Source organism: Limulus polyphemus, unplaced genomic scaffold, assembly GCF_000517525.1.
Source record: "Limulus polyphemus unplaced genomic scaffold, Limulus_polyphemus-2.1.2 Scaffold1043, whole genome shotgun sequence".
NCBI lineage: Eukaryota > Metazoa > Arthropoda > Merostomata > Xiphosura > Limulidae > Limulus > Limulus polyphemus.
Genome location: NW_013666653.1, coordinates 345,311 through 358,175, shown reverse-complemented (window position 1 = coordinate 358,175; position 12,865 = coordinate 345,311). Strand labels below are relative to the sequence as shown.

At 33.0% G+C, this 12,865-nt stretch overlaps 1 protein-coding gene across 1 annotated transcript in view; it reads right to left on the bottom strand.

Annotated features, from left to right (window-relative positions):
• The window catches only part of LOC111086360 (cubilin-like), a gene marked incomplete at its 3' end in the record, with an annotated part of 47,048 nt that overhangs the window by 3,390 nt on the left and 30,793 nt on the right, over nt 1-12,865 (bottom strand). The window contains exon 6 of the mRNA XM_022388919.1: nt 2,255-2,635. Within this exon, the coding sequence (XP_022244627.1) occupies nt 2,255-2,635 (381 nt within the window). The remainder of the gene's footprint in view (nt 1-2,254; nt 2,636-12,865) is intronic.

Below are 12,865 nucleotides of genomic sequence, written 5' to 3'. Positions count from 1 at the left end.
TCTTCTAGTTTATCAATATCAATTTCAACATGTCGGCACCTGCCATCACAGTTTTTAAGGCTAAAGTCACCTGAATGAAATTTGCTGAACCATCGTTGACACTTATGAACCTATCAAAACACTTTCATTGATATTATTTGTAGCTACAGACGCGTTGTTTCCCTTCTTGTATTCAAACATTAAATGCCGAATGTGTGTCTCGTCGTGTGCCATCACTATAAGGGATTAGAGGAAACTAAACTTTACACATTATATAGGCTACACTCATGTGACGTTTAGGCGGTTCGTTGAACGTGATGTACGTTTTTTGGAGGGTGGTTAATGAAAGTGTTCCAAAATGCGACATTAATTTCTTGACGACCTAATGCAACCTATATACTTTTGTTGCTCTTTTATGGGATGTGGCCTGTTTATAAATATATCATTCCTCTGACTTGTCTTCCGATTTCAAATTTAAATAATATAAACAAATAATAAAAAACAAACCTCTTTTATTAATTGAGCCTCTAAATTAAGAAACAACATTTTATTTTTCAAACTTGTAGTTAGGTTATACTTTTATAGCTAAGCAATATGATATATAAGCCATTGTTGGAATGCATTGCTACCGAAAAGTACTGACTTTTCTATATATTAGAAGTTGTTATATAAGGAACCACTTCTTTTCTATGTGGTTTGTCGCTAGCTTACCTCATTAAAAAGATGCACACGCTCGTGGTTAAGATAAGTAATAATACGCAGGTCCAGTTAGTATGATTGCAAAATTTCAGGTTTCTAGGTTCTTTTCTCTTAGAGTTAAGGCAGTCACATTTCTTTTCTATGTGGTTTTTCGCATAAAGAGGTGCGCACGCGCATGCGCGCACGAACCAATAAAAGTAATAATATCCAGGTGCAAACCCTCAGGGTCCACTTAGTATGGATGCAAAATTTCAGGTTTCTAGGTTATTTCCTCTTGGAGCTATGGTGATCGCACAGACACGTGCGTGCGCGTGCGCACGCACACAACTGTGGTTTGTATTTGTAATTTTTTTGTGATTTCTATTTATAAATTTCAAGTTTCTAGGTTCTGTCATCTTGGTTCTATTGAGGTCACATATTCTTTCCTATGTGGTTTTTTCGCTAGCCTGCCTCAAAAAAAAAGATGAACTCGCGCACGTAGATAAGTGATAATATCCAGGTGCACACCCTCAGGGTCCACTTAGTATGGATGCAAAATTTGAGGTTTCTAGGTTCTTTCCTGTTGGTGTTATGGTGGTCACATACACACACACACCCTTTCATTATTATGGATTATATTTTAAAATTGAGCATTCGTATCTATCAGTGGAGTTAAAATGTATAGGACAACAATTAAAAATGGCATGTGAGACGTTAGAAACTAACACACATTCACACACAAGTTCTAAATCACGAGTATTCTACGACGTTGAAATATTTTTGTCATATCAGCTAGGAACTTGAAGCCACTGAAAGGAAGTACATTTCTCTCTTGTAGATATACAAACAGGTAGGAATGTATATTGTTAATACCATATATGTTCTGACAGTGAAAAATGGTTCAAGGACATCTGCAAAGTGTCCGGGAATAAAGCAATTTATCCCGGACGTTACGTCATATAGCATATCATTTGACTTAAAAAAGCATTTGTCGATGGACTCCTGTAAGAATATTCTAAAATCATTGAATTCAGAGAGTTCGTCATCATGTTCACAGCAACGAGAATTAGTTCATGGGAAGTGCAAGAATGATATTACGTAAAATAATAGAATTCGGATATTACGTCGTAGTGTATACGTGTTACACCACATTTCATGAATTATTTGACAGAAAGCAAAGAAACATGGGAATAATTCATGGACACTTGCAAGGATCACCGGAAATAACACCATTGAGTCCAAATGTTATGACGTCACAAAGTTTATTTACATGTTACACACCGTATTTCGTGAATACGACAGGCTGAATACAAACTCAATATTGGAAACCCCAATAAAGCATCAAATTTAAAGTTATATTATTATCTGAACGATAATACCGTGAATAGGATTTAACGCATATCACACCGTCATACCTGATGACGTCATATTTGACAGGATAATATCTGCAAACACAAACAAATATTTTTCCAATGAACCTGTTACTAACATATCTATAATTAAAGTATTAAAACTGATACAGATAGGTTCAATTTTAACAGTGACAATTGTCATGGCTTCAACTACAGAGGAATTATTTTAGGATAAAAACATTCACCTGAAACTACTTTAAATGCGATGGTGAAGGGACTCCGTTTCTTATACTTGTTAGATGTCCAAAAACTCAGATGAATGGAATGAAAAAGCGACTGGAACTCTATGTCAATGGATTTTTCGACAGCGTTACTTTCAGCACAGAGTGTCCGCAAGTAGTTGCTTTCCTGATACACGTCACGTACGGTAACGAAATTCTCATCACAACTTCCTTCATTCCAGAAGGTTTTAGAAAAATATAAGATTATATAGGTTCCTATAGGAGTAACTATCTGTTGTGTGTAGTTAACACTCTCTGGCGGGCTATGCGGATAGTTCATACTCTGTAACATTCCTTTTACCATGTTGTTGAAATTTAACACTGTTTCTACTTGGTAGCCATTCCCTGAGAGAAAAAGAAAGATTATGCTTGAGCAGAGGGACATTATATCACATAAAAAGTTGCAAGTTTAAGAATATTAATATTCATCATAATTCTAAAAGAAGAACAAACTATATATATATGCATAATTTTATATATATTTAGAGCTGGGCGTGAACGAGCTACAGATCGAATGGTTCGAGTCGCGAAATGCTGCTAAACGCGCTCCTCACTTTCAGCTTTGGGGTCGCTATTACTGCGAGTGTCAATTCTACTATTCAGTTATCAGACTGTGTGAATCTGGCTGGTTGCATGCCCTCTGTACGAAATTAGAGGAGTCTGTGTTTAAGCTTAGTGGGTCGTTTAGCTAATGTGTCGCATAAGATACTGTTTATAATGAAAATAGCAAATATGAAATAATGTTTATTTACATGAAATTATATTTAATACCTTGCTACATTGAAACTAAATTTACTAACTGCCCATAAACTGCATAAAATTAGGCATTGAAAATTGTTGACTTATTTATTTCATTTTAGTTAATATTCCTTCCGATAGGTGGATGAGACGTAGAAGAATACTTCGAGCGGGAATCTATTGCGCACCACACATTTCCATATATATCACTTTCCTGAGCAATATTAAATTACATAAAATTATATCATAAGTGGTAACGTCAACAGCAAACATACCAGTCTGAGATGCAAAACTAAAAACCAAAATGGAAGAAAATTATTACAATATCTAGAAGACTCTGATACTAGCCTATTAAATGACAGTACACCCATTCACAGTAATTGTACTCACATCAGTGATATCTTAAATTTGTGCTCCATAAACATTTTCAAATATTTCATATCATTCAATGTTGCTGAAGACGCTGATAGCAATCACTTACCTAGTTGAGGTATTATTGATCTCTCTACAAATTCAAATCATCAAATATACTATGATAAATATAAATATAAAAATGCAAATTGGCAAAGTTACTCTGAACATCTGAGTAAAGACTTACTGAAAGATTTATTAACAGAAGCAAAGGGTAGCACATAAATTGATAAGTACTGCTCTATAATCTCAGAATGCATAAAACTTAGAGCTTTGAAAATCACAAAATATAAAACATATTACTCAAGAAAGTGCTTCTGAGAAAATGTTCGAGCATTTCACAGCACTATTCAATGTATCACTAAAATCAGGCCATATACTAGCAACATGGAAATAGGTAGATGTTTTTATGTTCCAGAAGGAGGGCAAACCCGCAAATATTCCAGAAAATTATAGAACTATCAGTGTAACTACTTGTTTAGAAAAATTATTAGAAAAATTATATACAGAGACGACTGGCATTTTTAGAAACCTCATAAAAATTACCCGAGGTTTGTAATGGATTCCGTAAATCCAGACAAACAACGGACCACTTAATCAGTCTCACTGAAGAAACCATCAATACTTTTAACAAGAAATGCTGCACAGTTGCATGCTTCCTTGACATAGAGAAGACATTCAACGGGGTTTGGTATAACGGCCTACAATACCAACTGTCCAAAATAGGACTCCTCAAAGAAATCATCCGCTGGTTGTCAAACTTCCTGGATCATAGGTGGAAGGCACCTACTGGGAGTACTTCAGTCCAGAAGTAGGTGTCCTACAAAAAGGGGTAGTTAGTCCTACACTGTTTATCAAACATGTCAGTACAATGCCTCTAAGAACCCAAACTTCAGTTTCTGCTCACAATTCGCAGACGATGATGCCATCTGGAAGAGTGTATCAAATTCAACAACAGTAGCATACAACGTATGTCCATTTTTAAAGGAAACAGAACTATTTTGCAACAAACGGAGAATCAAAATCTCATTCACAAAACACAAATAATGCTATTTGCAGTCTATAAAAACAAGTACAAATAAACACAACTTTACCTAGACTGTTATTTCCTCTAGGGGACAACATAGCAAAATTTCTAGGTTTAATTTACGGCTGAAAATTAATGTGGCAACAACACTTAAGTAGTATCAAAATAAGAATATGGCAGAGAATATGTTATGTTAGAAGTCTGATTGGCAAAGATCAAGGGATCTCACCAGAAAACTATACAAGACATATATTAGACCAGGCATGTATGCTCAGCGTGGATAAACATATCTAAATCACACACCATCAAATTACAAAAAATACAAAATTATATACTAACGAAAGCCTAAGAGTACTACACACAACCAATATGACATTTTTACATAATTATTTAAACACCCTATTTCAGCCAGACTTCTAACAAACATTAGATATACCCGACTGTTTCCACTTAAGTTTGCTTGCCCCCAGTGGCGCAGTGGTATGGCTGCGGACTTACAACGCTAGAATCCGGGTTTCGATACCTGTGGTGAGCAGAGCACAGATAGCCCATTGTGTAGCTTTGTGCATAATTATAAATAACAACCATTTAAGTTTAGTGCGAGTGCTACGAATTAAATAGTTTAAGTATAGTGTGAGTGTTAAATTTTGTTATTTTTAGAAGCAGTAGCTTATTGCAAGTTTGGTTACGAATTATTCGTTATATAGTTCAACTGTTATGAAATGGCGCTTGTTGTATTATTGCGTTATGTTACTAGAACTTTTCTCGTAGTTTAAATTGAGTATTATTTCATCATAATATTTCGTAGTGTGTGGAACATTCTAGGCTTCTGTCGAGCTATAAATGTAGTTTGAGTTAGTTATAGAGAGATATATAGTTCTAAACTTGGTGATTGTGAATTTAGCCATAAAGAGAGAGTATAGTGACGATTTTTAAAGTGAAATTATCACTGATTGTATTGCAATAACAGAGCAGAGAATAATAATTCGTTTTGTCAAATTGTATTCTAAAATAACTGAACCAGATTGTGTGGATTGAAAAAAAAAGCTCTGTATACAACTGTGATAACCAACTGTGTAACGAATATTTCTATATACACTCGACTTGTTTTAATATATTATTTAAAAAAAAGTGAATTGTGTACTGTAAAGAATCTCGCCCATACAAAAAAAACTGAAAGAATTTATTATTTAAACCAATTGAAGCTTTGCACTGACAGTTACAATTCCTGTTTTAGTAGAACACTCCTAAAGAAGATGTAAAGCGAAACATTGTTTGTGCAATTAAAAAAAAATAAAAAGGTTATAAGCTCGTTTATTACTAGTAATAAATATCTTATATTCCAATACACAGTGCAAAAATTAAATAATGAGCTGTTTGAAATATTTGGTAAAAAATAATGCAAATCTAGTCCACTCAGTGTTTTTTTTACTACAAGTTTTACAACTTACATGGTTTCACGAACTAATGATAAGCCTAACTTCACAAATGCCCCCCCCCCCAGTGGCACAGCGGTATGTCTGCGGACTTACAACGTTAGAATCCGGGTTTCGATACCCGTGGAGGGCAGAGCACATATAGCCCATTGTGTAGCTTTGTGCTTAATTACAAACAAACAAACAAACTTCACAAATATGTCACTTTCTCGTTAGTTTTGTCGTACTGTATTCCTAGTAGAACTTCTTTTCTGAAACACAAACTCAATATTAACGAAACTGAAGTAACAAACACACCTTCTAACAAATTCGCCAGCTCATTAATCAATCCACTAAAGAAACAGGCTCAATAATATATATAAACATTCTTCACTAATCTTGCCTAACTCGTTTTTTGTATTAGTGAAATCGTTTTCTAAGCCCACAGTGGCTCAGTGATAAGTTTAAAGGCTTAATCAAAACGCTATAAATAAGGCTTCGATACATTGGATAGTTTTGTGCTTAACAGGGACAAGCAAACAAGCAAGCATTTTCTAGATTTTTAAAGAAAATTCTAGTCATTAAGCCATGCGCTCACCGCGTGAAAAAAAAAAAAACTCCCGTTGCCAAAAATAAAAAAAAACGTCTAAATTAAAAAAAAGACCAGGACAATATTAACGATTTTTAAAATATAGGCTAGAATATGTGAATATATATATATATATATATGTTGTATTGTAGGCAGGAACGTCGAGAGCCAGCACGGGCTCTGGGGCAAACATCCTCGCCGGGCTCCTTTTCTCTTTTTTAACATTTTAAAGAATATATTAAAAAGAAAATCCTAAATTAGAACAGCAACGAGCTCATAAACCAGACAAAATCATAGCAGCAGCCATTTTTACCTCACAGTATATGTGTAAAAACATTAATAAAGTAACAACAAATATCTATTAAATCTATAAAGTAACAAATACATATTAATCAGTACTCAAATTATTATTTCAGTCATTCTTAATGTATCAAGCATCTATATGCAAAGAAAGCCAAAAACTATGGTATTTATCATTAAATGAAGATATAGCCTAAAGATGCTTTGTGGGCTTTACGGCATAAGCAGGTTTCATTCAGCCGGGCCCCTGGGATGTAATTTTGTGACATCTCTGTTATTGTATAGAAAAAATATGATGAGATTAAGAAACTGAACTGTAGAAAGTAGCATGCTGTATTGTCATCCTTAAAGTGAACATTTTCCAAACATGTAAATAGGAACTTAAAAAAGTCTTATCTCTTACAGTATAAAATACACAAGCTAATTATTACTAAGAAAAACATGAAACACACATAAGTTCAGTAAATACAACAGTAGCAGTATATTTCTCATGCAAATGCTTTTATAAATGTAGGAATAAGAAAATTTAGAACACAAACATAATTTCTTTCTCATTGAAATTCATATATTGTTGGACAACTTATAACATTTTTAAGCACTTCTGAAGATAAAAGTCAAACCAGGAAGGACACCATAAAACAATATTTTCCTTCATTACCTTCAAAGAATTTTTTTTGACTATACACTAACACTGTTACACATAAAAAAAATCTGAATAATCTCGTATCACTTGTTGTTGAGTGTTAGTACCTGTATTCTGACTAAAACACAAGCTGAATCAACAAAAACTAGTTTATCTTCATTTATTATAAACTTCATACTCAAGATGTGTTACATTAAGACTATTAAATTAACTATTTAAATAACCATTTAATAGGTGTACATGTTTCATATTTACCTCATTCTTGGACAGAGTGACACTGACAGAGTCATGTAATGGAAGTATTAATTCTTCATTTCTTTTGCCCCCTGGAAATTAAACAAAAACTACATATATCGTCTAAAAAACTAATTTTTCATATATAAATGTAAATTTATGTTTTCCCATGTACATGAATTTAAGATATTACAGAATGATTTGGTTAATAAATTCAACAAGTATTTGGCAAATGACCTATAATAAGGTAATGCACTTCGGTATCATAATCTGGATCATACATTTAATATAAGTGGAAATCCATTCAATTGCATAACTGAAGTAAAAACTTTATCATTATAGTGGATGAGTCACTCAAGTAGAAAATCTAATAGAATAGAATAATATGTTGTATTTATAGTCAAAAGAAAATAGGTAATCATCTCTATACAAATCAGTAGTTAGACCTCAATTAGAATACTGTATTAAGTTTTAGCCTCCTTATCTCAGAAAGGATATTGACTTATTGAAAAAGGTTCTGTACCTGATGATGCCTTTACTGGTGAAGTTTTTGTGAAACTTACAATTGTCTTTGTTTTTTCCCTCAACTCTATGGAGGGCTACTACTGTAGTATGATTTTACAAATGTAAGGGTTATCTTGGAGAGATAGGTTAAGATCTCTTTTAACTTAGTTTCTCTAGGTACCAGTTTTATTTTCTTTAATAGTATGGAATGAGTTGCCATTGACAGTAATGAGGCCAGCACTTTAAAAAGGTCTAAGAAAGAAACCAATTACTTCTTGAAAAATAAAGGGTGGGTCCAAATTCTCACTTTTCTCAAGAGTGGGTGTGCAAGGACAGCCAAAACCAAATGATCTCTTATTGTCCATATGCTATATTAAAAAATATATATAAACAAAGAAAAAGTCAGCAAAAAAAACATTTCACTCACCAGGGTTCTTTCCTCAACCACAAAAGCAACCAACTGAATTACCCAGAAAATGAGTTAAATATAGTCCCTCATGTCCATATATACACATGAAACAAAATTAAGTTTAAAATGAATTAAACAACACATTATATCATCTCTATGCAATACAAAACATATATCTCATGGAAAATGTTAGAGAGTCTTTGCAAAGTCATTTAAGAAAGTTTGAATTTTTGTTAAATAGGCAGCATGGTTTCACTAGGGGAATATCTTGCCTTAATAACCTTTTGACATTCTTTAAAGTTACTACTTATACAGATGCGGGTATGGATTTGGTATATTTGGGTTTTCAGAAAGAATTTGACAAGATGCCACATAAAAGGTTTATTACAAAAACCATCTCTTTAGGTGTGGAGAATAGATATGCTCACTGGATAGAAAACTGGTTGGATGGAAGAAAACAGAAGGTTGTTATAAATGGAGTTCAGTCGAAGCTAGATTTATGTCACAGGTAGAGTACCTTAAAACTCGGTGTTAGGATCTTTGCTCTTTTTGGTTTACATAAATAGCATAGATAAAGAAATGTTCAATAAGTCACTTAAATTTGCTGATGATATTAAAGTTTTGAGTGCCGCTGGCTGTAAGGAAAATGCTACTGCTTTCCAAAAGAGTTGGATTATCTAGTGAGTAGGACAAATAGATGGAAGATGGCTTTTAATTGTAATAATGCAAGGTAAAGCACTTGGGATGTCACAATTTGAATTATGAGTATAACCTTGATGGGAATAACTTTAACAGTGTTATTGAAGAAAAAGATCTTAGTGCTGGTACTTGTGATAGGGCAAACAGGATTTTAGGTTGTATCTACAGAAATACTGAATAAAATCTAAAGAAATAATAATGTCACTGTATACGTCACTAGTTTGGCCACACTTGGAATACAGTGTGCAATCTTGAGCTCCTTACCATAAAAAAGGATACTGAACTCTTGAAAAGAATTCAAAGGAGGACTACTACAATGGAAAGGTTGTCATACAAGGAGAGGTTAAGATCTCTGAAATTGTTTTATCTTGTAAAAATAAGTTGGAGGGGATCTGACTAAGATATTTAAGATTGTTAAGGGAATTGGTTGTGTTGATACATTATCTTTTTTTATATTTAATGGTAAGAACGGTAAGACTACAGGACACAGATATAAATTTTGGCAGGGTAGGAGTCATTTTAAGCCAAGACAGTTTATTTTTCTCACAGGTTGATTGGCCTATTGCATAGGTTACTTTCAGTTGTGGTACATACAGTTAAATTAGACAATCCCACCATTCCAGGTATCATTCTAGTGGCTCTTCTCTGAACATTCTCCAACAATTCAATGTCCTTCTTGAGGAAGGGCACCCAAAACTGAGCACAGTACACTAAATGAGGCCTTACCAGTGATCTATACAGTGAAACAATAATATCCCTTGTCTTGTATTCAATATTTCTATAGATGCTACCCAAGGTCCTACTAGCCCTATTGCTAGCTAAAATATACTGTTTAGATGACTTAATTGATTTTTAAATCACAACACTAAGATATTTTTCTTCAATCACAGTATTTAATGTATTCCCATTTAAATCACAACAATAGTTTGAATTGTGAAAACTTTCATGCATCACCTTACATTTTGGATAGTTAAACATCATCTGCCACATATTTGCCCAATGCATCAAATGATCTAAATCTCCCTGTAAGTCTGCAGCATCTTTGATACAGTTAGCCACCCAAAAAATTCTTAATGTCATCTGCAAACTTCAAAATGTTGTATGTCATTCAAGAATCAATATCATTAATATAAATCACAAACAGCAGAGAACCTAGCACAGAGCCCTGAGGCACACTGCTTGTTACTGTGATCCAGTTAGATCTAACTTCATTTATTACTACTCTCTGCTTTCTACTTTCCAGCCAATTTTCTATCCAATTTAATAATGTTTCCCTCACACCCAGAGATTTTATTTTTGTAACAAGTATTTTGTGAAGCACTTTATCATATGCTTTCTGAAAGTCAAGGTAAATCAAATCCACGGTATTTCCTTCATCAACTCTTGCAGTAACATCCTCAAAGAATGTCAGAAGCTTTGTTAAACAAGACTTTCCCTTAGTGAAACCATGCTGGCTCTTTGACACTATATCAAACTGCTTTAAGTGACTCTGTAATGCATCTTTAATCATACTCTCCAAAACCTTTCCAACTACTGATGTAAGACTAACTGGCCTATAGTTGCATGGACAATGTTTATCATCTCCTTTAAATATTGGACTAATATTAGCCAACTTCCAATCTTCTAATACTCTTCCACTACTCAATGACCTATAAAAAATATTAGCTAGCAGTTCACAAATAAAATCTTTAAGTTCCTTTAAAACTCTAGGATAAAAGTTTTCTAGTCTAGGGAATTTATCAATTTTGAAGTTTTCCAACTTTTCTCTTACAATTTCAGAACTTAAAATGATATTTTTACATCAATATTTTTCCCACACAGTAAGTGCTCTGGTTAAGTAAGATTAAGTCATTTACAAACCAGAATTTGGTTAAGGATTAACAACACATTATTATTATTTTTACTTTCAAGAACTATTCTTTAATTATTATTATTTTTCAATTAACTTTACTATCATTCAGTAGAACTGGAAAACCAGAAAGCTACATGTGAATACGGATGAGAAAGTAGGTGTACAGTAACCCAATGCTTACAGGTAGCCTTTACTTTGAAATTCCTTTACTGGCTTTACATAAAATACTTTATATCTATATATCACAAATCCCACTTATGTACTTTATAATAGGTGAATTTCTCTTCACTATGGAGCAGCTAGAAGAATAAAGTAATGTACTATAACATACACATACAATTACAACATTTACAATTGTTCAGTTATCAAGAACTTTCCCACTATCAAGTGACTATTTAAAAGTAACAATTCTTTACTAAGCCTTATCATAGTTTTAAGATAATTCTTATTAAGTTTCATAGTTCTATTCACTGGCAGTTTCTCAAGTCAGTATCCATCCCATAACATGTACTATCAAAATTGAAAACAATACTCTGGATCTGATCTAATAAGTCTTGAGTAATACCTTATTACCTGCACATGCAAGTTTTACATGATGAAGAGATACTCCTTTCAAGATACTTTTACCTTGTTAGTGAAAGATAAGAAAAAAGCTTTCTGTTTTCAGATGTTTAAAAGGATATGTTTCCTACTTATGTTTGTGAATGGCTTGTTTATTTATGTATTTATTCACAGTATGTGTGCACAATAGACTCACAGTTGTTTTCTTGGTTAGAGGACTGTGATAACATCCTCCTTCAAGTTTTTGTTAATAGTTATGACAGTCAAACATATTCTGTAGAATAATACTTTCCTTAGTTTTATGTGATTTTTAATACTTTAATAGCACAAAGGAGGTCTCTCCATATGAAACACATTACAAGTGTTGTATAAAGCAGTAGATCCCAATTTTATATTTTCCTTTTTGATTAATGCAACACATAATGTAGTAGTTTTAAAGTTTTTAAAGGATGGAAAATAAATGGATGACAGGAGGCCATTCAATAAAACAAAGCAACACAAACTTTCCAAGCAGTAAAAATTACATGATTAAATATATTCTATAAATTAATTCATTCACAGGGTTTTCATTATAAAATATATATTACATAAGATTTAAGGACATCAAGAGACTTGTTGACCCACCAAGGCTGTTCCATCTACTAGACTGAACTTTGAAAGAAAAGTAAAGTAAAATAAAAAAAAACCTAGAAAGCCAACCGTTATGAGTTGAATAGTTATGAAGCCTTCTCTTAAAATTTTCTGCATCTACCACATCTGAAGTCAACCCACTCCAAAAGTAAACCACTCTGTTATAAAAACAAAACTGTCCAAGTTGAAATCACTCTTACCTTGGCAAAATTTATATTTATGTTCTTTTGTTCTAACCATTTCACAAATTAAGTACACAGAAAAAGGAAGTATTGACACTATCAATTTAAAATTCAATAGGTGACACTACTAAACTAGGCAGGTAATTCTGTTGGTGTGAGATGTAGCTTGGGCTAAAGGAACAAATTACTGTTTGACATATGTTACATTTTCTTTGTACACTTAAAAGCATTAAACATGACTTCAAAATGATATCAAAGCAGCTTTTCATAAGGCAGAGGTTCAAAAAATGTTGCAGTTCAAGTGATGTGGTTACAGACTTTACTCCACGATAAAAAAAAAAAAAAGAGTAGATGTTCAGAAAGGCCTTATATAAAACCAAA